Source organism: Xenopus tropicalis, chromosome 4 (assembly GCF_000004195.4).
Source record: "Xenopus tropicalis strain Nigerian chromosome 4, UCB_Xtro_10.0, whole genome shotgun sequence".
NCBI lineage: Eukaryota > Metazoa > Chordata > Amphibia > Anura > Pipidae > Xenopus > Xenopus tropicalis.
The window spans coordinates 136,810,061-136,836,471 of NC_030680.2; the positions used below are offsets into that span (position 1 = coordinate 136,810,061).

Below are 26,411 nucleotides of genomic sequence, written 5' to 3' on the forward strand. Positions count from 1 at the left end.
TACTATATTGCCTTTATTGAGTACTGAAGATATAGATTGTAATGGGCATTCACTCACTTTAATGGTGCTGCTTAAATGGACCTTTTTATATAAATATATGTGTAATACAGTTGTGTTGTACATCCCCCCCATCTCTGTTCCTTTGCCCCCCCCCCCCCCCTTGTGGGGTGTATGCAGTGGCCTAACTACATGTAAATGGGCCCCACAGCAAATTCAATTTAGGGCCCCAAGGTATTGGTAATTAGGCCTAATCTGCCAAATTATATTGAAATTGTGCCTTAATTAGAACCTTACTGCCTTACTAAAGCTTAGTGTTTATTTATGGCGATGCTTCAAAATGATATGGCCGCTTGCCTAGTTGCCCAACACTAAACTGACATTATGAATGAGACCTGTTCCCAAGAATAAAGATAAATAAACACTTTTAGGGCTGGCCATACATGCTCAGAAATTGTTGGGTACTTTGGCTGAATGTTTCCCTACTGCCCGACCATGTGGGAGTGAAATACAAACTGTGTGGCCCTTCTGACTGTCAGTTATCACTCTGCCATTGAAAAGTTTCTATTTCCTGAAAGAAGCAGTTCCCAGGTCTGGACTGGGATTCAAAATAGGCCCTGTTATTGCCAGTACCTAGAGGCCAAACATCATCATGTAAAGGCAGCCATGCACATATATGGCTGGTCGTATATAATCGGTCTATTTGACCTGCTGGCCTAATGGTCAGATACCTACGATGTGTATGGCCATGTTAAGGCATGAGAATAGGGTTGCCATCTTTTCTCCAGGTCCATATTGGCCAATGATGTAAGGGGTGGGAAGTAAAAGTGTGGATCAGGCCCAGACTGGCAATCTGTGGGTTCTGGCAAAACCAGAGGGGTTGCTGTAAGCAGCGCCGGATTTGAACTTCAAGAGCCCCGAGGCTGCCCCCCCCCCCCGCCCGAGCACACATGCGTGAACTTTCAAACTCACATACAGAGCAAATCCGGGCCTAGCTGTAAGATGCCATAAACCAGGGGCGGGCATACTTTTTGGCTCAGGGGCCACATTGACTAACAGACGGGCCGGACCGGGCCGGGCCAGCGTTACGCCCGGGGCTGCCATCAGAAATTATGGGGCCTCTCAGCTCCCCCCAGCTCCACTTTCCAGCATCCTGCAGCTCCACTACCCAGCATCTTGAAGTTCCCCACCCCAGCATCTTCCAGCTTCTCCTCAAAATCCTCCCACCAGCTCCCCCCAGCATCCGCCATGACCCGCTGCTTCCTCCGTCCCCCCCAGTGCATTCTTTTATATGGTTGCGCCCCGTGTGTGCTGACGTTTGAGCATTCTTTTAAGGGGGCCGGATTGAAAGGGCTAACGGGCCGGATGTGGCCCGCGGGCCGTAGTTTGCCCACCCCTGCCATAGACAGTCGCTATATTGGGCTAGTGGGGGGCTCTGTGTATTTGAAATACCAGAGGGGCTGCTGTAAGGTGCCATAGACAGTCACTATTTATTGGGCTGGGGGGGCTGTTTGGGCCTCTGTGTACTTGAATTACCAGGGCCTATAAGTGATGTAACGGAGACGGGGCTCTGGCATAAGTGGGTGAAATTCCAGAGGCATTGGGGAGATATTAGGGAACGTTCCCATTTTACCTGTCACCCCCCCCCCCCCCCCCCCCATTGCAGTGCTAATATTGTATAACCAAATGTTGATTTATGTTCCAGTATTTGCCTGTTGGTGCTGCACTATGAGACACTTCTTATTGTTGGGCCAATTCACACCCTGTCATTGTATTGTGATGGTTATGAGAGCATGAAACCACAGGGCGACATGTATAGTGGTGCCTGGAAGCTGTGCGTAATGTGCGAGAGAATAGGAGCACACACTGGGCTATTCTACATTGTTGAGGCTTTACATTTCCTTCAATTCATACATATAAACACATTTTTGTTTTCATGCAGAGTTATAGCAAGTTATTCTGCTCGCATGGAGCAACAGATACTGGGAGAGATCAGTGTAGGTGCAGGCTCCCTATAATAAAACAATTCCTGCTTGGGCTGCAGCTGTGTGCCACTAATACAGTACAGTGGTGCCAGTCACTTGCTGCCAGTAAGGTTTATATGCTGTGCTCACAGCGCCACCTATTGACAGTATAGGGACATTATAAGTATAGAATGTATCTTTTGAAGTTACTCTGTCCTGTTTGCATATTTCAGACTAGGGCAGCGTTTTTCAACCACTGTTGCCTGGTGTGCCGTAGGCAGGGCACCAATGTACTAGGGGGGCACTGCTCTTGGCACCAATGTACTAGGGGGGCACTGCTGCTGGGCACCAATGTACTAGGGGGCACTGCTCTTGGCACCAATGTACTAGGGGGGCACTGCTGCTGGGCACAGAGTTAAATTTTTTAACATTTTCTAATGGTGGTGTGCCTCGTGATTTTTTTCATGAAACAAGTGTGCCTTTGCCCAAAAAAGGTTGAAAAACACTGGACTAGGGGGTCCCATATTACTGTGTCAGTAGGGCCATCCCACTAGGGTCCCCCAATTATTAACCCAGTGGTTACCTAGGAAGAGGGTGCAGCCATCAAATAAAACATAAAAAACAGCCCCTGGAGCAAATATGTTCTTTATCATCTGGGGCCCTCTCTGCCAATGACCCATGTTTCATTACATCTGTATCTTTGTGATGCCTTTTATTACATTAAACCCTCCTCCATCCCCCTTAGATCATTAGCAGTTAGTAATGAGCAACATTTTTCCCCAAGCTTCACCACAAAAAGACACCCATAGACTCTAATTAGTTAAAGAAAAGAAAAATGCAAAAAAAAAAAAAATCACCCATTGACTTCTATGCATTTTGCAAATTTATGCATTTACATGGGGCAAAAAAGTGTACTTCAGTAAAGTGCTGCTGTATAGGGAAACTTGTACAGCACATCTATGAAATAAGCATTGCTGCCAAAGGTTAGTTCTGGGTGGAATTTTTAACCATTAATAGTTTTGGAGGTCAATGGCGTTTAGGTCCTTTTGTCCTGTGGCAACTGGTTAATGGCTATTAACAAGTTGCCACCTAGTGTGTATGGGGTCAGCACTCTTTCTAACATCATTGTGCAGAATGCAGCATTTAGGCCATATGGGGGCAACTCATACATTGTATTGCTGGCCCATCTGGGAAAATATAAGCAAAGTGTTATATTTGATACTAAAAGCTATTAAAAGTCATTTCACACATTTCAGTTTCATATCTCGAGGCTGAAAAGGGGAATCACAGGCAGGAAATGGAGCAGTAATTGTAACATCTGTAACAGGGCAGCCAAGTGACTCTGCAGTTAGAGGCTGTAGTTAGAGGCTGCAGTTAGAGGCTGCATACAGCATCACATCAACGTCGCCACCCCAGGCGGATCTGTGTGTACAAGGAAAAGGAATGTGCATCAGGGCAATAAGCTTATCCCATGTGCTGCAAGTGCATCTGGGTACATTTGTCAGTAGTAAATACACATGGGGATCTCTACATGGAGACGGAAGCAACTAAAGAGAAAGATTTACATTTCACTTTAGCTAATGATGTGATGTACAGTCCTACAGGGTTTAACAACCATATCTTAACTTTCAGGTAAACCAACACACTTTTGTTATGTTATCGAATGGCCAATTCTTAGCAACCTTTAATGTGGTTGTTTATTTTTTATTTCTTATAGTTTTTGCCTTTCTTCTGACTCTTTCCAGCTTTGAATGGGGGTCACTGACCCCAGCAGCCAAAAAATGCTTGTTTTGTGAGGCTACAATTGTGTTACTGCTACTTTTTATTACTCATCTTTCTGTTCAGCCCCTTTCCTATTCATATTCTAGTTTCTCATCCAAACCACTGCCTGGTTGCTACGCTGGAAATGCTGTATTGTTATTGCTGAAGTTACTGTGCCAGGTTTTGCAGCCCTATAACAAACCAGGTCTTTAAAGTTGCCCAGGGGAGCTCCGCATCTTGTATCCTTTTAGGTTTCTCTTAATGTAGTGCAATATATTATATATATATATATTATTTTTTTTTACTGTGACCTTGTTGGTGATGCCGCCTCTGTATCACTCATTTAGACCAGCCCATAGTCAATCAGTAGCCGTGCATATACATTCATCTCACCATATCATTTGGGGGTAGAAAAATGACACACTGTAAGCACAGATTTTCATTGAGAGCTTCCTTCTATGAGCCTACTGTTCTAGATATCCTGAATTAGTATTCTTAATGGGACTCAGGCAGGGTAGGACTGGGGTGCCAGGGGCCCCAGAGACTTGAATCCACAGCCTTTAAAATTTCCCGCCTTTGTTTACTCACTTGCTATATTCACCTTCTATACACAGTTTTATCCTCCTCCTCCTCTCCATCTTTCTCTCATACAGAAAGTAGGAACGGCCATGGTATGGAAAGCTTACAGAAACACATGGATAATCAAGCAAGAGGGGCCAATGGGAGTATTCCTGGTACCCTGCATACAGGGGTCTTATCATAAGGAGCAAACCAAAGCCACAACACTCACTTATATCCAGTGGTCTCCGTCACACTATGAAACCACCATTCACATTATTAGACCCAATGGGGTTGCCTATGGAGAGGCCTGGGGGAATGCAAGAACTGCTGCTGTAGGTAAAAGCCAAGGCCTCTGTTGCGCACTGGAGGGGAAACGGTTTTGCAACTTGACCAGACAGAAATGGCTCGTCATGGACAACATTATGTATAGTGCCACCATGTCACAAGTGGGGCCCCTGAGTTCCTGGGGAGCCTGACTGCATGCCATTGTTTCCAATAGTTTTAGCGTCTCCCACTGTAATAAAGTGTATGTCCTGTTAAATATGTTCATTTTTATTATTCTGTAGTTGAAAACATTACTAAAAGTCTGCCAAAGAATGAGCCCCATGGGTTGATTTAAATTAAGGCAAGCGGTTGTTCTGGATTCCTGTTCAGCCTCTGTCGCACGTGAAGGTGTTTTTACGTTCCCAGCTCATTGCCACAACATCACAACTTCCCTGGATCTTCCTTTAGGGTAACAGTCCTGTTGAAGATGATCTGTACAGAGAAAAAAGGGCAGATGAGTAATGGGGCCAAAGGAACATATATACGTGCAAATGCCTGCATGAGAGAGACACCTTACTGGGGCAATGCCAAGAGCACCCAGAGAGGCCAAGGTGCTGCCCAAACACAGTATTAATGCCTCGTGCCCATCGAAGCTGGCACAGCCCACAGACACTGTACAAGGGCAGGATTTCAGCTGTTCAGGCACTACAGAACTGTATTGAAACTGAACAACCTAATAATATTACTTTAATCATTCAGTATTGCCTGTTAGTTTAGGGGTGTCCCACACACTGACCTTTTCCGGAGTAGTGTCTGGATCCAACGAGAAATAACCGAGTCTCTCAAACTGGAACTTGTCCAGGGCTTTGGCATTCTTCACGGACTGATCAACTAAAGCGTTGGGGATTGTCGTTAAGGAGTTCTATAAATAAATATAAATGAGATACCAGCATTAGGGTCAGCTCAGTGGTTGAAGTTGGAAAGAAAAAAAAATGGTGAAGGGATGGTCTGCGCAACATAAGCCAAGAACATAAACTCTGCCATCTGTGGCACAAGGCCCTGTGGTGCCCTGACATGCCCATTATAACTCTAAATAGTCTGACCTCAGTATTTCAGAGAACACTGTGGCCCCTGGCATTTCAAGACAGACACAGTGTGTGGCCTCATCATTTCAAAACAGACAGTGTGGCCCCTGGCATTTCAAGGGAGACCCAGTGTGTGGCCCCGGCATTTCGAGAGACACACACAATGTGGCCCCGGCATTTCCTGAAAGACACACAGTGTGGCCCCGGCATTTTGTGAAAGACACAGGCATCCCACCCCACTTCCATCACCTGGTCAGTTACACCCACAGATTAAACAGCGCTTTGCATAGGGTATAAATCCCAGCCCCAGTAAAGCTTACACTCTGAAGTCTCATTCTCACACATATACACACACTATGGCATGTTTAATGAGGAGTATGTTTTTGGTGTGTGGGAGGAAACAGGCACACAGAACATAGAACATTGTTGAGTGCAAATGAACCAAGGACCCCGACACTGCAGTGTAGCAATACTACCCACCATGCCAAGTTTGCATTATCTACTATGCATGACAAAAGGCTTAGATGAATATGTTAAATAATGAAACCAATGCAGAAACTATGAATTAACCCAAGAAAGTACCGAAAGATACAAGCTTGCCAAATCTGATTTTTAAACGTACCGGGTTCAGATCACTTAAGAATCCACCAGGAACTTCAGATGGGTCTTCTGGGCTTTTGTGGAGGAAGCTGAAACAAAGACAACATATATGCACATTAATAAGGCTGCATTGTCTGTATATAAAATGAGCTCTGTAACATCCCTTAGGAAGGCAATGGCTGTCAAAAACACTTGTCACTTCTAAGGCCTTATTAGGCAGCATATTTCTATCTGTTGAGAGAGACCCGTCACCACCCTGCTGCCTGCCCTGCACTCGAGTGGTGGGATTAGTTAATGGCAGGCAGCAGGGCAGGTGAAAGATTTTTATCCACAGGTTTATTAGCTTTAAACATTCACTAGCCAGAGGTATTGTCAACTGAGAGTAGGTGCCCCCCACGTCATGTTACACACAACCCCACCCCTTAAGCACATGGACTGGCCAGCGGGGGTGCAGGCAGGAAAAGGGGTTTGGGTCCTTGGACCCCCCTCTCCCCAGGATGTGCTTATACATAATTACACCACTGAGAAAGAGCAGACGAAAGTACAGAGACATCCAGCCAACAGTGATATCTGCTTGAGGCAGGAACCAATTAAATATTCACCAATGGCAGCTCTACCCTTCCCACACTGGCAGATGTTTCAGCATCCAAGGCGCCTTGGCTCACCCTCACTGACATTGTTTTTTTTTTTTTTTTTTTTAACTTCAAAGCCTTCCAGCAGTTGCTGAACTACAAGTGGCAGTGCTTGCCAAGAGGAAAACAGCAGCAGCGGGGCAGCAGGCTGGGCATCCCAGGTTAATGCCCTCTGCAGCCATTTAGCGATTATGTGTCCAATTGAATAAATATTTTGCACAGCTTTGTACACAGTGGAGGCAACAAACACAAACACATGGGGCCCTAAAGCTTGCCGGCTCCTTGCTGGCACACAGGTGAGCGGTCTTCAGCCTTCCAAGCTAAATACTACTCAGAACTGCCCCCTGCTGGTTACACATGGGTTGCTTAATGCTAAATCAGCAGTTCTGCGTTCATAATATGAATGGGCTTCTACTACAGTAAAGTAATAGGGGGTGACTTACAGCCTGTCGTACAGACGCACTTCACATGGCAGCGGATCAGACACCCAGTGGATGAACGCTTTTGGCTTTTCGGCGACATCTGTCTTCATACAGGTAACTTCCAGCTCAATAACATTGCCACTTTGGTCCTAAGGGAAAACACAACTAATCATAAGAATATCCAGAACCAAGAATAGAATAACAGATCAGGTCTTTCAGATCAGGCTGAAAGACCTGATCTGATTGGCCATCTTTTTATGTTATTTGTTGTGTGTCTTTCTACAGTTTGGAAGAGCTGCTGACAGAATGAGGGGCTAATATCGGAGAAGGAATATATTTCCCTGCTGGCATTGGAAAGACAATGGTAGACAAGCAGCAGTTCAGGATGGTAAGGATGTGCCATGGCACATGTCTGTATGAGGAGTGAAATCGCAGGGGGACACAAGGTCTCCAAGCTTTGGAAGCCTCACTGATTTCTGCTCTGGCATCCCTTCTTGTCCCAGCGACTACAAGAGAAGTGCTGGCGGGTTTCAGGGATGCAAGTCACTACAATTTATTATGAGCGCTAAAGTGTCCAGGGAAATTTTATTTGCGCCCAGTGAATGGCATCTTACAGCAGCCCCTCTGGCATTTGCCAGAACCCACAGGTTTACAGTCTGGGCCTGGGGGCAAGCAGTAATACAGCTCTCACTCATAAGCTAAGACCGCTCTATGTACACAATAAATATGTGCTTACAGTATAAGTAAATGTTAAATTGATGAGAGTGCAATCGACATACATTTTAATTCCAAGATATTAAGGGGTTAAGTACTGTTAATATAAATTAATTTTGTCACAACAGCACCACCTGCTGGTCAGTTTCTGACCATGATCCAGTCTAGGAGACTTGTCAGGAGAAAGAAAGAGGGCTGATATTTTGGTTAAAAATACATAAGAAACTTATCCAAGGTTGCTAATGTTTTTCCTGACCATCAGACCATCAGACCATCAGACCAGCCCTCATTCTGACAACTTCCTCAACTGGATAATGGTTGGAAACTGGCACTTTTGTGGTAAAATGAATTCATACCGATAGTACATAATTCCCTTAATATCTTAAGAATCTAAAATAGCACATTCAGCAACTTTACATACACTTATTTTAAAGGTTTACTTATCCTTTATACTTAAATATAATTGGCAAGAGTAACATGCAAGTGTCATTTACACAAACGTTCATTAAAACAGCAAGAGTGTGGGGCTATTGGGCACGGTTTTCTATTGTTCAGCAGCATCTATAGTTGATGAATTATTTGCACCTATGTTTTATATGTATATACTCACCTTTACAATATTTTGCACAGAGATAACATATCCAGCGTGCCTGAGGCCTACCGGCTGTTCTGGGGTTAGGCGCTTATATCCCTTCTCCATTACCTGAAGGAACACAATTAAAAGATCAGCTAGGCTAATGCATTTTGTAGTCTCTTAATGCCCCTCTAATTAAATACGCTGCGGGTCCTGTTTATCAGTAATGCAACATAAATAGCCTGTGTCTAATCCACAGGCAAATGCAATTACTCTGATAGCTGCAGCGTCTCATCTCAGCGTGCCCTGGGAAGCCATCGTGCTATCACAGCCCTGTCCCAATGTGCCCCTCGTGCAGTCACAGCCCTGTCCCAGTGTGCCCCTTACCTCTCTGAAATCTGACTTTTCGATGTAGACAGTGGAGGAGAAGGGAACAACATGAAAGCCTTTAGATTCATCCGCTGGGAAATTTGGAACAGAGACATCAATGGCCTGCAGGAGAGAGTAATCAATAACTGCATTATGGAAACAAAGCGGAAGAAAACTGCAGTCATGTATAAACTAAGTGTTCATCTCAAATAAAATAGGACATGACATGAATAAGGCTGGAAATAACTGGCTGGTCTCTTGGGTAAACAACAAGGTTCGTGCAGTAATAGAAGTGGAGGACTGGCAGGGGCTTGAGAGGCAAACATAATCCCTTCCACTGTCTGACCATACAGCATGGTATTTGCTTTCTGTTCTAGCAAGTGGTCTCTCTGATCCATATATATGGCAGTTCCAGAACACTGTCCTGACTCTAAAACCAGCTTGGAGATCTAAGCTACAAACCTGGAGCTGACAAACCCACAGCCCTGTCAACTTTATTACCTGTAAGGCGAGAACCTGTGCAAGAGGTGAAATAGTGCAGGGAGACACACTGCCTACACGTTTGAGCTCTCACAGCTTGGCTCTAGCATCTCTTCTTGTCCCAGCACCTACATACCAGGCTACCGGGGGGTTTCAGAGATGCACGTGCTACAAAATTAACTTATTCAAATGCACTTTCATGTTAGGGAAAAATGAATGTGGGGTTGGGCCAGACACTTTATCTCCCACGGTAAAATTTCCTCTCCTACAGGAGATAAAGCGCTCATTTACTGTCACTGCCAGTATGGTAACATCCATGGTGATGAATTCATGGTTATGCATCAGTCCAAGAGAATACCTATTCTGGCATCGTTTTACAGTATATCTATCTACAAGCTATGGAAAATCCTAATGAGATTTCAATTTATAGCTAACCACATCCCATCATCCACCTATTGTATAATAAACCCCTTTGGGCTACTCAGTGGGAGATTTTGATGGTCAGATTTTGTCTGATCTTGTCACGAACACCACGCAACATCTTGAGATTTGTAGGATCCTACAATATATCTTTGTAAGGAATTTATTATATAATATTATTTCTATTATATATCGCAGGAAATAATGTTTATGGTGACCCGGAAAGATGTGGTTGCAAAGGCAAGACTAATGCTGCATTTACACTTCCAGTAGACCAGGGGTTCTCAAACTATAGGCCTGGGGCAGTGTCAGGGACATTCAGCTTGAAGGCTAATTAACGAAGGAACCAATACATAAATATCTTGTGTTCTAGTCAATTGCCATCCACCCCAACACCTTATGCTGATAATGGCTTCCTCCCCCCTTCAATGCACTGATTTGGAGCCAGGGGGCCAGTGCCACAGTTTAGGTACCTCTGCCTTATGATCTGCAGACAGTCAGTTGCATAAAGCTCAGTTGAGCAAGAGACACTTATATTCCAGCTGCATTTTATCTGCACATGAAGAATCTAGGCAAAGACACCCAGCCACAAGCCTCTCCCTGTTTGTGCAATCTTACTAATCTACTTCTCATACACAATGTGTCTCCAACCAAGAGAAACATCTCTCGGCCTCCCCTCTGTGCTCTGTCTGCTCAGCAGGAAGCGTGGGACCGTTTTGTCCAAATAGGCTCTATTATTTCTAGCCCAGCAAATATGATTAAAGCGCTGGGAAGCTGTAGGCAAAAAATAATTCGTACAGAGACTCCACAAAAATAAATTCCTTATTGATATCTTTGTACACACAGCGATCGCAGCTGAATAAATAGCAAGCTGGCCGTATAATAAATCCTAATATTATCTGTACAGACGTCCCTAAAAATACACATCTGAAGTGCCAGAATGGGGCCCAGATGTTGAAGATGTTAGAATAAGAACAACCTGCTCTTATTTAATGATGGGGTACAGATTTTATACCTTAGAATAGTCAAAACCAGGCTTAATACCTTTAAAGCGGACAGTTACTATAATGTGCAGTGTCCAGACTATATAGCTCTATAACTGGAAAGCTCTACCAATGAGCCTGTAGGGTAAAGCTGCTAGGGGGCTTTTATCTAGCCTAGTGCAAGCAAGTAACCAATCAGCTGGTAATATGAACAAAGTATATGAAATCTTATTGATATCAACTGCTTATACTAACTTTGGCATTAGTTACACAATTCATAATCCTGAATGTCTTGTTAAATACCAAAAACATGGCTAAACGACTGAGCTAAATACCATTAGTTTCTCCCCTAGAACTTCTGCAACTGGTTTCCTGAAGATCAGCGGGTCAATTGAAAGGCATGAGAGGTAAGGATAATGTACCTACTGGACATTACTAGCAAATAAATTGCTTTTGCTCTGCTGGTAGTTAATGTGTTTTCTTTTCCAGAAAACAGTGGGGTCCAATATGATTGGGCCAGGGAAGTAGGTGTCGCAACATAGAATTCTTGTTTTTAGAGGTCTGAGGAATAGGGCCCCAGAACCCCTATGTGTTCTCTTCTTTACTTGTGGTTTAAAAAGTTACCTCCTAAAACCCATCAATTACTAAATCAATGTAATTTAGCAATACTCACTTTCTCCGTAGGGAAATTTGTTATGGTTACTTTCAGGGGTTCCAGTATTGCCATTATCCTTGGGGCGGTCTCATTTAGCACATCCCTGACGCACGCCTCCAGCGAGTGCGGCTCCATTGTAGTCTGTGCTACAGTCACCCCCACCTATGAATAAATATCCACAGAACAGAAATTTAAAATGTACCTGTCTGCCCTTTACAATTCTCTGCACAATATTTACACAGCTATTGTTTGCATTTGTAGTACAGGTATGGGATCCCTTACCCGGAAACCCGTTATCCAGAATGCTCCGAATTACGGAAAGTCCATCTCCCATAGACTCCATTATAAGCAAATCATTCTAATTTTTAAAAATGATTTCCTTTTTCTCTGTAATTATAAAACAGAACCTTGTACTTGATCCCAACTAAGATATAATTACCCCTTATTGGGGGCAGAACAGCCCTATTGGGTTTATTTAATGGTTAAATGATTCCCTTTTCTCTGTAATAATAAAACAGTACCTGTACTTGATCCCAACTAAGATATAATTACCCCTTATTGGGGGCAGAACAGCCCTATTGGGTTTATTTAGACTCTAAAACCAGCTTGGAGATGAGTTAACCTGGAGCTGGCAAACCCAGAGCCCTGTCAACTTTATTACCTGTAACACGAGGATCTGTGCAAGAGGTGAAATAGTGCAGGGAGACACACTGCCTACACATTGGAGCTCTCACAGCTTGGCTCTAGCATCTCTTCTTGTCCCAGCACCCACATACCAGGCTACCGGGGGGTTTCAGAGATGCACGTGCTACAAAATTAACTTATTCACATGCACTTTTATGTTAGAGAAAGATGTAATGTGTTTTGCAATGAAAATGAATGTGGGGTTGGGGCAGGCACTTTATCTCCTGTAGGAGAGGAGATTTTACCGTGGGAGATAAAGCCCATTCACTGTCACTGCCATTATGGTAACATCCATGGTGATGAATTCATGGTTATGCATCAGTCAAGAGAATACCTATTCTTGCATCGGTTTAAGGTACAGGTATAGGATCCATTATCCGGAAACCTGTTATCCAGAAAGCTCTGAATTACGGAAAGCCTGTCTCCCATAGACTCTATTTTAATCAAATAATTCAGATTTCCCTTTTCTCTGTAATAATAAAACAGTACCTGTACTTGATCCCAACTAAGATATAATTACCCCTTATTGGGGGCAGAACAGCCCTATTGGGTTTATTTAATGGTTAAATGATTCCCTTTTCTCTGTAATAATAAAACAGTACCTGTACTTGATCCCAACTAAGATATAATTACCCCTTATTGGGGCAGAACAGCCCTATTGGGTTTATTTAATGGTTAAATGATTCCCTTTTCTCTGTAATAATAAAACAGTACCTGTACTTGATCCCAACTAAGATATAATTACCCCTTATTGGAGGCAAAACATGCCTATTGGGTTTATTCAATATTTATATAATTTTTAGAATATTTAAGTTATGGAGATCCAAATTACAGAAAGATCCCTTATCCGGAAAACCCCAGGTCCCGAGCATTCTGGATAACAGGTCCCTATCTGGTTGCAGTTTCCCTTTAAGTGACCCTGGCAGATTTTTAACCCTTGAGTATCCCCTGGAGAGGGTGGGGGATTTCCCCACTATTATTCATATACATATTATCCTTCCTCCAGTCTCAAAGACCCCATAGGCACCAGGATTAAAGGAACAGTAACACCAAAAAATAAAAGAGCTTTAAAGTAATAAAAATATAATGCACTGTTGCCCTGCACTGGTAAAACTGGTGTGTTTGCTACAGTAACACTACTATAATTTATATAATAAGATGCTGTGTAGCCACGGGGGCAGCCATTCAAGCTGGAAAAAAGGAGAAAAGGCACAGGTTACATAGCAGATAACAGATAAGTTTTGTAGAATACAATAGTGTTTTATCTGTTATCTGCTATGTGCCTGTGCCTTTTCTCCTTTGAATGGCTGCCCCCATGGCTACACAGCAGCTTATTTATATAAATTATAGCAGACTTTCTGAAGTAAACACACAACTTTTACCAGTGCAGGGCAGCAGCACATTATATTTTAGTTACTTTTATACACTTTCATTTTTTGGTGTTACTGTTCCTTTAAAACCCTATATCACTTTACAATTTCAATTTAATGAAAATCTAAATGTGATTCAGACGATTTTTTTTTTTTTTAAAAAACACTTGGGGGGGAAGAAAATGAGAAAATGAGCATTTAGATCCATACCCTCGCACAGAAGTTATTAATGGCTTCTGGTGGAAACCCTCTGCGGCGTAAAGCTGTCAGTGTGAAGAGACGAGGGTCATCCCAGTCCCTAAACACAGAATATTCAAGTTCAATTATTTTGCCAGCTTAATTTTGCCTTAAAAATTGCAGGAATAGAAGGCAAGCGCTGCCCCATTACCTGACAGCTCCAGTTTCCACCAGTTTGATGATCTTCCTCTTTGATACGACAGTGTAGTGCAGGTTCAAGCGGCCATATTCCCACTGCACAGGGCAGTAAACATCCAATGCATTACACAGCCAGAAATAAGATGATCGCCTGGGAAAGAATACATCCTTCACAATCACTACAAGCATCTCACTGTGTGTTGTCAACTGATGAATTCCTGATCTGCAGGTACCACTTGGGGGCGGGACAAGTTTCTGATAGGTTGGAAGACAAATGTAAACAGTGCCCAAGCCTATGAGAACATTTCCCCGCCACCACTGAGTAACATAAACCAGGAAGATGCTCAACTTTAAGCTATGCTGGAGACACACGTTGGTAAGGTGTGGGCAAGGGGGCACATACAGTACAAAACAATAGCAGTGCTAAGGTTTATGTAGGCACAGTGACATGTTCCGGCTAAAATTAAAAGCAAGTCCTATCATTTTAAAATGATAATATTTCCAAAAAAAGTCTTTGAATCCCTTGACCAAGCTGGGAAACATAACAAATCCCCTGGAGGACCACATCTGGCCTATGGGCCTACAGTTGGGCACAAGAGAAGGTCTATGTAATGTGAAGACAAGAAAACTATGGATGGAAACAGTGCAGGAATAGGAGAGGCTGTAACACAAGGATCTGTGCAAGAGGTGAAATAGTGCAGGGAGACACACTGCCTACACGTTGGAACTCTCACAGCTTGGCTCTAGCATCTCTTCTTGTCCCAGCACCTACATACCAGGCTACCGGGGGGTTTCAGGGATGCACATAACTAGAAAGGAAAAACTTCCATGACTGCTTCAGGGAATACAGCCTTTGTAACACTAAGCAATGGCTTCATGGCACCTTTGCAGCTCAGAAACTCTAATTTTCTAGTAATACTTTCCCTTTAAATGAATTCATATTTATCAGGAATGATGCCTGTTAGCTGTGTCAGATGGCTACTGTGCACAAAAGGCAGCACAGACCAGGGAATTGCAAAATGACAGTTTAAACCTGCTGTCTAAAGGAAGGACACCTCAGGGTACTATTTAATGCCCCGCGGAACTTACCTAGCCTGAAACTCCTTAGTGCAGAGAGAGTGAGTTATATGTTCAATAGAATCGCAGAGACAGTGAGTGTAGTCATAGGTTGGATATATACACCTGCAAAGAGAATACATTCTGGGTGAAAAATCAAATCAACAGGCTTTGTAGATTTATTTAAAATATAGCGTGCGGCCCTATAGCTACATAGGAAGGATATTTGTTTGGGCAGACTGGCAGCTGGAAATTAAATTTGTTAGAAAAGGAAAGTCTTGTGAAGTAAACGATCAGGGAAGAGTCATGTGATATTTCTCTGATCCAAGCACACCAACTTTTCCTTTTCTCAATTTGCAGGTAAAATGCTCAGCAGGTGGCGCTGTTGCTTCAAATTGATTACATTAGCAGGGTAAAAAGTGCTGATATCTTAAAAACTAGGAAAAATAATACAGGTATGGGACCTGTTATCTGGAAACCTGTTATCCAAAAAGTTCTGAATTACACAAAGGCCATCTCATATAGACTGCATTTTAAGGAAATATTTCACATTTTTAAAAAATATTTCCTTTTTTTCTGTAATAATTAAACAACACTGTATGCTTGATCCCAACTAAGATATAATTAATTCTTATTGGGTTTATTTCATGTTTAAATTATTTTTTAGTAGACTTAAGGTAAGGAGATCCAAATTACGGGAACATCCCTTATCCGGAAAACCCCAGGTCCTGAACATTCTGGATAACAGGTCCCATACCTGTAATAATGCGTAGAAATGCAATCTATGCAAGTGATTTAGAGATGATTGTTTATATTTTAGGGGAAGAAATCCAGGATCTGTGTGAGAGATGAGAAAGGGCAGCCAGAGACACTGGTTCTGCCCTCTGAAACGCTCACTGTTTTCCTCTGGCACCTCTTCTTGTCTCGGGATCTACAGGAAAGACATCCGAGGGGTTTCAGAGATGCTGAATAGATTGTGACTAGCCCACGGAATATTCTGTCTGCTGAAAAACTAAATTTAACCCCATGAAAAGAGCTAAAATAACCCACTTTGCTATGAGCCAGGAATGGCAGCCATAATATGTGTAGTTGGCACTGCCCAACAAGGAGGCCTTAAAAATCCGGCATTGCCTGTATTTGTGCTTAGAGTGTTAACCTTCTAAGGAAAACTGTATTTAAAAAGCACACAGATCGGGTAGGTGAAAACTATTTGATAAAATACAAAATAATTTGTCACATAAGGCAAGTGCAAGCCCTTGGCACAATTAGAGAAGCACCCAATATCCCCTTACACATTGCTATATACCCTGACCCTTTTTACTCTTGTACATGTGTAGAGACTGGGTTTGCACTTGGTGGTACGGTGGGCCTTGGTTGGGTTTTTGGAACTGAAAAGACTGCAGTACACAAAGCTTGTACAGGAGCTGTATACAGTGAGCTTAGTGTTTTAAAAGAGAAGGAAAGGTTACAATCACTTGGAAGTTCCAAATTTTAGGCACCCCCTAGTGATTGTAATCCTTTACCCGATACCCTGGGCCGGTGCCCCTGTCCGCAAAAAAAACCGCACCGGCTCAGGGTACCTGCGCACAAGATGATCCCGTGGCCGACAAATGCACAGTACAATGAAAAAGCCAAAAATCACCTTTTTTGTTAAAGGTCAGCTTTTTACTTTACTGCGCAAGCCACGTGGAGATGTACCTGGGGTATCAGGTAAGTTATTACAATCACTGGGGGGTGCCTAACATTTTGGCCAAATACCGAACCGAATCCTGGATTCGGTGCATCCCCAGTGGCAAAAGTAAGTGAATCCATAGGATTATCATAACTGATGACAATAGGGTGTAATGTGTTTTATTTAAAGAATGGGGATGCAGCAAACTTCTTATTACTCAGTCACATTGTTTGCGGAGGACTTGATTTTAATTGCATCACAGACATATACTGTTAATAAGCAGTGTAGGACTCATGTACAATGAGAGGCCTTAACATGGCACGTGAGCTTACATAATTTGGCCAAAGTGTGGTACAAACACCTAATTTTGTAAAAAAAAACGATTTTTAAAGGCAAACTGAGCGCTGGCAATCTTTCTCTTTCTTTTTCTCTACAAATAATGGCTTTTTATCATTTATTGCAGCCTGGGATAGAACGAGTGTTGGCTATCTTTTTCTGTGTTTCTGGGGATCCAGCAAGGCCTGATCACACACATACATCACACATTTGTGGATATGTATCATGGCTCAAACAAAGGAGGTGTCTGAGGACTTCAGAAAAAGAGTTGTTGATGCCCATAAAGCTGGAGAAGGTTACAAGACTATCTCTAAAGAGTTTGGACTCCACCAATCAACAGTCAGACAGACTGTGTAAAAATGGAGGAAATTCAAGACCGTTGTTGCCCTACCCAGGAGTGGTCGACCATCAAAGATAACTCCAACTACAAGGTCAAAGACACACAGGGCGAGTCATGATGACTAATTTGCATGCTGCAAACGATGCACGAATAGTTGCAGCGACTCGTATATTAATCTATGGCAGCCAAATCAGCACAATTAATCACCGCTACAGAGTTTTTTTAAAGTTGGACACTAATTGCCCCGTTTGTCTTCGCCCTAATAGTCCAAGAGGATTAAAAGGAACCCAGGGTAACTTCTAAGAAACCGAAGGTCTGTCTCACATTGGCGAATGTTGATGTTCATGAGTCCCACCATCAGGAGAAAACTAAACAGCAATGGTGCGTATTGCAGGGTAGCAAGGAGAAAGGCACTGCGCTACCCCAAAAATATTGCTGAATGTGTAGTTTGCTAAAGATCACGTGGACAAACCAGGATACTGGGAGAATGTTTTGTGGACAGATAAAGCCAACAGAACTTTATGGCTTAAATGAGGAGAAAAAAAAACAGCATAAGAACCTTATCCATCTGTAAAAACATGGCGGTGGGAGCATTCAGGGGTTTGGGCCTATTTTGCTGCATTGTTGATGGAACAATGAATTCTGAACTATACCACGGAATTGTAAAGGAAAATGTCAAGGCATCTGTCTGTGAACTGAATCTCAAGAGACGGTGGGCCATTTGGTAGAATGGTCATTCTACCAAAGAATGGTTAAAGAAGAATAAAGTGAATGTTCTGAAATGACCAAGGCAAAGTCCTGACCATAATCCAATTGAAATGTTGTGAAAAGACCTGAAGCGAGTGGTTCATGTGGGGAAACCCACTAACATCCAAGAGATGATTCTGGTCTCTAAGAAGGAATGGGCTAAAATTCCACCGATGTGGAGGACTGATCAACAGTTACTGCAAATGTTTAGTCACAGTTATTGCTGCACAGGGGATGTCACACCTAATACTGAGAGCATTAGTCACTTACTTTTGCCACACACAGATATGATATAGGATCATTTTCTTTTTCAATAAATACATGATCAAATATAATCATTTTTGTTTAATTTGTTTCACTAGGTTTTCTTCATCTACTTGTAGATGATGTTTTTGGTCACATTCATATAAAAATACAGAAGTTTAAAAGGGTTCACAAACTTTCAAGCAACACTGTATGTACACACACACACACACACACACTAATAAATTTGGTTCTCCTTTAACCCAGTTGCTTCTTGTGGTATCTGTGATAAGGCACATACCATTTGTCCCCAGTGCGGTGATGCGGTGTGTACTTGATCCGATATGCAACCGGATCCATTTTCCCATCTTCCATAACAAGCTTCATCCTCAGTGTTACCTCCCCCTCAGCAAATTTTCCCTTTTTCATACCCTAGAAAACACACACAAAGACAGCTAGGGTTATCTGCACAGGCACACACTCATTGAGGGGACCCTGTCTGAGTAGTCATAGTTCAAGCAATTATCAATTATGCATTTTCCAGTGTTAATCGTCTGACCAGTGATCGCACTTGCAGTGTGTCTATGCTGGGTGGCAGCATCTAGTGAACTGTAAGGGCTGTGGCACACAGGGAGATTAGTCGCCTGCCTTGAGAGGAAACTTCCGCAATTTCGGGGAAATTGCGGCACCGCGTATGCCATCCCACCGGCGATTTACATTTTCGCCGATGGGATGGTATTTCGGGGAGATTAGTCGTGGGCAACTAATCTCCCCATGTGCCACAGTCCTAACTGTCAGGATCAAGAGATGATTCTAGGAGTTAAGGTGAGGGCATACGGTGCATATATCCGCTATCTCTCAGACCTGATTTTTTTTTTTTTTTTTATATATGCACAGTATGCCTTTGCACTTATAGTACAACAACATCCACAGAATTTACAGAAGTTGTCCAATAAAAGAGAAGGAAAAACACTCACTTCAAAAAGCAGAAGAGATTCCTCAATTGGACGATCCCTCCATGGGGAAGGCGGGGGGTTGTGACCTTTAATTTCTTCAACTTTTTGATGGCAAACATATGCATGGCCTCTGTGGGGGGAACAAATATATCCTATTTACAGTCAAAAGTATGGGGTATAAACAACATTCCTACCCTGCGCATTTGTTTTTATAGATAAGTGCCCTATTGCTTGTCTCGGTTATGGTATTATCCACAAATTATAACCTGAGGGACACATTTAGTCAGTTCATCATGATCTACAATAAGTTTACTTCCACTTTACCACTGCAGCAATATGGTAGCTTCCACTCACAAACAGAAAATCCATCAGAGCTAGTGCACACTACCATTAATGGGCGAGTCCCCTTGGGATCAAGCACTGCCCAATGCCTTTGGGCCTACTAATATCCTTCTTTAAAGTAAGGACCTAGTGGGGCTAAAGGTAATGGTCCAATGTGTTATCCCTTTAAATTAGTCAGTTAAAAATTAAGAAATAAAATATTTGCCCGTTTACCTTCTAATGAGTTCCACAGCCCACTCATACAGCTGGTCGAAGTTATCGGAGGCGTGCGTAACAGCGTAGGGCTTGTAACCTGAAAGGGCACAAAAAGGTAAGAAAAGTCTAAAGGTGGCCATACACGTTAAGATCAGCTCGCTTGGCGAGGTCGCCAAGCAAGCGGATCCTCTACTGATATCCCCACCTACGGGTACGCGATACCGGGTGAATTTAGGCTAAGTCGATCGAATCAGAACGCTGGTAATAGGCGCAGTCGTTTCGGGGACCGCATCAACAAACCGATGCAGTCCCTGATCCGACTACATTTTTTAACCTGCCCGATCGATATCTGGCCATTTCAGGCCAGATATCGGTTGGGCAGGCCCGTCGTTTGTGCCCCTACACGAGCCAATAAGCTGCCGAATCGGTCTAAGGGACCGATATCTGCAGCTAAAATCGGCCCGTGTATGGCCACCTTAAGCAATCAATTCAGATTCAATCACATAAGATTTTAATTGCCATGTGCAGGCAATTTCAACCCTCAGTTTTTTGGACCCTAAGCAACCACTAAATGAAGAATTTTTCGACTTTTTGGTTTCAGCATTCTCAGAGGGCCTAAATCTGACCAGGTATCATCTTAGCTGATAAAGGAGTTACTGCCCTGAATTCCCAAAGGGTGCTCACCCCACATCTTGGAAATATCCTAAAAAGAGAGAGGTTTTGGGTTGCCAAGAGGGCAGTACATAAAACATGTAACCATATAAAGGATTAAAGACAAAGAAAAACCCCCCATTAAGCAAGAGGAATACATTTATAAATCAGATATCTGTGACATACCAAGCCACTCTACCATATCCTTAATGGCGGTAAAATACTTCTCTTCCTCCTTTTCCGGGTTGGTGTCATCATAACGAAGAAAGCAGATGCCTCCATTTGCCTGGAAAGTTAAAAGCAATCTATTACACTACAGGGTCAGAGAGTTTCTCTGGCTCTCATAAGCACAGTGCTTCTCAGCATTCTCAAAATGAAAGGGACAGGACCATCTTTTAGCCACTTCTACCTTATAGGCTAAATGATGTAAGGAGGAAGGGGTAAAACAAGTTAAAATTTATTTATTTTTTTAGTTTAGGCTGAGTTCTCCATTAGGCTAATGTCCCACAGAGTGATTTATTCGCCTGCAATAGATCTCTTCTACTGCGTTTGACTAATTGCTCCGAAATGCCTTTCCACCGGCAACTATTTCGGAATTTGCACTCAGTTTGTGGCAAACATTTTCTAAATGGGGATGGCATTAATAACTCCTAAAATAAATGAGGACATTAACACCAGAGTTACTTGGTGCAAGCAGTTACTAACACAACTTGCTAAGGCAGTGTTTATGCAAGGAACGTGTATGGGCACAAGTGCCTTTGTAATGGTGTCAATGAGTGCTTAATTTTGCAAAGTTTTTTGCTTAAAGAAAACTGTTTTCATGTTGTGAGAGCAGAACAAAGGACACTGCATATCTGACCAGTGTGGCACTAACTGACAGGGTGGGTATATGCACAACAGCTGCCTCGTGGCACAATAACACACAAATGGACGCTGAACAATATGCTTAGTGCAGATTAGTGTTTACCTTGGCATATCCAAAGTTGAAGTTGATGGCCTTGGCATGACCAATGTGCAAAATGCCATTTGGCTCTGGAGGGAAGCGAGTTCTGACCTGTAAACAGAGAGGGAATGATCGTGTTACAGACCTGCCGGAGTTATGGCATCTTAAAGCAGCTCACATTTGCCAGAATATCCAGGTTGCAGTTCTGAGCCTGATTCCTACCTGTCCTCCTGTGATCTCCAGATGTTTCTTTAGCAGCTCCATTGTTTTCGGTGTTACCACGTACCCCTCAGTCTTGTAATTCTCACCTGGGCCCCAAACAGAAGGTCAGTTAGTACAGATATGCAAGGAGTCATTTGCACATTGTCCATTAAGCCAATGACTACTCTGGATCTCTGGGGTGCAACATGGCATGGCTGTTTGTAAACAAGCTACGGTATCTACCAGAGGGGGATTCCTGCTGCACCCTCATTCTCTCTCTCTTTCATATCATTTCATTTCCATTTAAAGGGAAAGTTCATCTTTAGTTAACATTACAGGGAACAGTGTGTAAGCAAACATCACTGATGATGTTGCCTGTAGTAACCAATCAGATAATGGCTTTTGTTTTCTAACATGTAGGTGACCATTCAAATGTAATTGCTGATTGGTTGCTATGGGCAACATCATTAGTAATATCGGCTTCCACACTATAATAAATATGCCCCTTTGTACGTCTTAAGGGGTGGTTCACCTTTGATTGACCGGTTAGTATGATGTACACAATGATATTTTGAGACAATTTGCAATTAGCATTTTTATTATTTGTTGTTTTTTTCAGTTAATTTACTTTTGGTTCAGGAGCTCTCCAGTTTAGAAATTTCAGCAGCTATCGGGTTGCTAAGGTCTTGTTTACCTTAGCAACCAGGCAGTGCTTTAAATGAGAGACTGGAATATGAATAGGACAGGGCCTGAATAGAAAGATAAGGAATAAGAAAAAATATATAAATAAAATTGTAAGCTCGCAGAGTAATAGATACTTTTATGCAGGGGTTAGTGACCCTTATTTGAAAGCTGGAAAGAGGCAGAAGAGAAGGCAAATAAAAGAAAAAAACTATAAAAATAATATAGACCAAGTGCAAAGTTGCTAGGAATAGGATATTCTATAACATATTGCTGACCCACCCCTTTATGATGTACCCTTTCAAGCTTTCAGTTGGTCTTCATTATTTTGAATTGGTTATAGTATGTGGTTTGTCTGCAACAAATATCAGGGTCAGAGAGCCTGGCAACCTTATTGCTTAATTTCCTTTTGGGATATACCCTTTTACAAGTTGCTTTCTGACTTTCAAGCTGACCTTGGTTGCTGAGGTAATTAAGCCTTATCAACCAGACAGAATGAAGAACTAAAAATAAATAAATAAAAAGTACTAAAAATGATGTCAAATTGAAAATGACCTTAAAAAGTAACGGTCTACATTAAGCTAAAAGTAAAGGTGGACTGCCCCTTTAAACATACAATGACCTTGTGTTTACATTCATTCCTTGTATCACGGGGAGGAAATACAAATTGTGTGAATGATACAAAAATACAGAATACAATAATCTTATTCACATGCTCTTATAAAGGCACATTCTATCGGGACTGCCACCCTCACAAGCCCTGCTACAGCTCAACTGTGTATAATAAAAGGCAAGGGATTGGCAAGCTGCAGCCCCTCCAGATACGCTTGCACTCCAACTCCCAGCAACTAATGCTGTGAGCAGCACTATGGGAGTTATTTTACTCTCCCTTTGGCCAGATAATGCCTATAATACAGGCATGTATATATAATCTGCCACAGCTTATTTAATATTACATACAACACTAATAAATTGGAGAAAATTCAGTGTAGCACACTTTGGGCGGCCCTGGAGGTCACTCACTCTCACTACATTCCTCTATTCTTGTACCCCTTTGCTTGCTCTCATTCTCTCACACCTTCCCATATAACCTCTACAGCTTTACTCCCTCTAGTTTATACACGGGCTTCCTTTGGCTCTCCAGCGGATGATGTACTACAACTCCCAGAAAGCCTTCTTGGAGCTGTCGTTCGGCAACTTGTGGAGACCCAAAGGCTTTCTAGTGCTAGTCTCAAGTCAATGTTTAGTTATGTCTAGCCATCCCACCAGCTAGAATGTGAATCGCGGGTGGGATGGCATATGCCGTACCGCAATTTACGTCGCTCAAAGTTTCCTCTCAAGGCAACTTCGCCAAATTGCGGCGCCGTGTATGCCAACCCACCGGCGATTTACATTCTAGCCGGTGGGATGGTATTGCGGGGAGATTAGTCACCCCCAAAAACGGAGATTTGTATCCCTGCCCTTAGGCTACAGTGAAACGGGGCTGATTCATTCCCTATGCCCCAGTCTTTTAATGCACCTGCACCGGATGCTATGGGTGCAGAAGGGTAAAGACACACAGAGCTACTAGTAGCAGCTACTTGTCGTGGCTACTAAAAAAGACAATGTTGATCATTTTGATAATTGTCTCTGCGTGTGTTTTAGCAGAGCCAATTCTCAGTATTGTCTATGGCAGGGAATTTATGGCATTTAGTAGCCGTGACAAACAGACCAGAGTGGAGGGGGGTGTTTTTTCAGCCTGTGCTTATATGAAGGCCAAGAAAACACCCCACATGCTATCAGTAGTTGCATATAAAGGCAATGGTAGGCTAACTACAATATAGTGGGGGAGGGGGAATTACCGGGTTTGTGGAATTTAAGGGCCTCTCCTCTTAGCTGCTCCATCAGAGATGCCAACTCGATTTTCACTTCACCTACAAAAGAAACAACAGCATTAATTAATTTTCAATATTCCTATGGTAAAATACATCAAAGCAAACTTATATGCCACCCCCTACCTGCCGTTGTATTTAGAAACAATGGGCCCAAATAAAGAGTGATTACAATGTTCATAATGTTTGGACCCCAGCCCCCCCACCCCTGTTGTCCAGGATTGGGCCAGATACCCACAGCCCAAAGGTTATACATCCTGTAGACACTGCTAAATGTCAAATAGACCAACACTGTAAAATAAGAATGGTGGGAATTGTCCTAGGCTTGGACCCACTGGGGCTGCCGTCTACCGGGAGGTCACTGTAGGCCAGTCTAACCCATATATAAATAATCTACAGGTGTATTATTAACTATATTTGTAGATTGCAAGCTCTTTTGGGCAGGGCCCACTTCACCTCTTGTATCAGTTATTGATTGCTTTATATGTTACTCTGTATGTCCAATGTATGAAACCCACCTATTGTACAGCGCTGCAGAATATGTTGGCGCTTTATAAATAAATGTTAATAATAATAATAATATATATCATAGATAGCAACCCTCAGTAATGGACACCAATGATTCTTTGTTCATTAGCCAACATTTTCCTATATTTAAGCAGCAGTAAAATCGCTGGAGACGCACAGCATAACCCGCCCCCTCCCCAGAATTCCAATACAACAACAACTGTAATCCCCCTTATGGGTAACTAGTTCAGAGCTGGTTCCCACCACTAGATGGAGCTCTTCAGCTATAACGGTGAGGCCATTGTCTCTTATTTATCCTATTAAGTAAATTTCCAGGAAAGTGAAACTAATCTAAACTACAGACTTCTAAGAAAATTCCTGGAGTTATGCTGATTCCGTCATCAGCGAGACATTTGGCCCGGCCGATGAGAAGTTTGCATGAGAAGCCCACGTGATCACATCTATTCTTTCAGCAACATAACGGATGCATAGCAAAAAAAAAAAAAAAAACATTAGGGTTTTCTTGCAGCAAAGGCAACATGTATAACAAGCACAATGGCTTGTTGGCTGCCTGCATAAAAACAGAGCTGAAAATGTCACCCTACGGCTGCCCCGGTGCAACGGAGAGGGCCCAGCCGAGCCCTGACTGGAAAGCAAATTCATTATATTTTTTTTTCTAGAAAATCAAGCTTTAAAATGTTTAGAACTTCTGTTAGTAAATGTGCTTTGGTGTATATAGTGTATTGTTTCCAAGGGGCAGTGCTGCTTTATTGCAGTCTCTGGACAGGACTGTATTTGATATTTCCTATGGCAGCTCCTGCAGTTAAACAACTAAACACAGATATACAGACAGAGAGAAGGCTCCCTATGTAGAATAACTCCTTTAAAGGTTTAACTGGACACTTGAAACAAAATACGGAGAAGCTTAACCCTCTGTAAAAATAGAGCATGTTTTCCCTTTGAAATCTGTCGGCGCTCCAAGGATTAGCTCAAAAGCAATTAGCGGGTAAGTGATAATATAGTCACTATCCAGTCACCGCCAATACCCTCTGGGTCCTGTCGCTGATCTCTCATTTTTCCTCGAATTCCTGATCCCTGTCCTATAATCCCCTCTTCATAAAGAGGATTGAGTGACTTAAATAACATATGTAAAAAAGCGTGCTCTCAGGGCAAACCCACGCTGCTGGCGAGTAAACACCAGGGTACATATACACATCTACAACTCCCAGCTACTCCTGGCAGCAGAGTAAAAACAAGCCTCAGCCTGGCTAATACAGATATAAAACATTGGTCTTACCATTCTATCCCACAGTCCCTTCCCAGGGGCTATTATCCCCCCACTGCTACTATAGGCACCATCTCTCCCTACTATACCTGCTATCCCACAGCCCCAGTCCCTTCCCAGAGGCTATTATCCCCCCACTGCTACTATAGGCACCATCTCTCCCTACTATACCTGCTATCCCACAGCCCCAGTCCCTTCCCAGAGGCTATTATCCCCCCACTGCTACTATAGGCACCATCTCTCCCTACTATACCTGCTATCCCACAGCCCCAGTCCCTTCCCAGAGGCTATTATCCCCCCACTGCTACTATAGGCACCATCTCTCCCTACTATACCTGCTATCCCACAGCCACAGTCCCTTCCCAGAGGCTATTATCCCTCCCCACTGCTACTATAGGCACCATCTCTCCCTACTATACCTGCTATCCCACAGCCACAGTCCCTTCCCAGAGGCTATTATCCCCCACTGCTACTA

General features: G+C 42.9%; 1 protein-coding gene across 1 annotated transcript in view; it reads right to left on the reverse strand.

The window, feature by feature from the left end:
• Positions 1–4,814: 4,814 nt before the first annotated feature.
• qars1 (glutaminyl-tRNA synthetase 1) overlaps positions 4,815–26,411 on the reverse strand; it is a 61,680-nt gene continuing 40,083 nt past the window's right edge. Inside the window, exons 8-24 of the mRNA XM_004914097.3 lie at positions 24,115–24,186; positions 21,614–21,699; positions 21,416–21,502; positions 20,635–20,734; positions 19,816–19,894; positions 19,282–19,390; positions 18,606–18,736; positions 15,000–15,092; positions 13,924–14,061; positions 13,746–13,833; positions 11,500–11,643; positions 8,962–9,066; positions 8,611–8,703; positions 7,308–7,435; positions 6,255–6,321; positions 5,344–5,469; positions 4,815–5,039 (exon numbers count right to left, since the gene is read on the reverse strand). Coding sequence (XP_004914154.1) covers positions 4,989–5,039; positions 5,344–5,469; positions 6,255–6,321; positions 7,308–7,435; positions 8,611–8,703; positions 8,962–9,066; positions 11,500–11,643; positions 13,746–13,833; positions 13,924–14,061; positions 15,000–15,092; positions 18,606–18,736; positions 19,282–19,390; positions 19,816–19,894; positions 20,635–20,734; positions 21,416–21,502; positions 21,614–21,699; positions 24,115–24,186 — 1,697 coding nt within the window. The 3' untranslated portion in view covers positions 4,815–4,988. The remainder of the gene's footprint in view (positions 5,040–5,343; positions 5,470–6,254; positions 6,322–7,307; positions 7,436–8,610; positions 8,704–8,961; positions 9,067–11,499; positions 11,644–13,745; positions 13,834–13,923; positions 14,062–14,999; positions 15,093–18,605; positions 18,737–19,281; positions 19,391–19,815; positions 19,895–20,634; positions 20,735–21,415; positions 21,503–21,613; positions 21,700–24,114; positions 24,187–26,411) is intronic.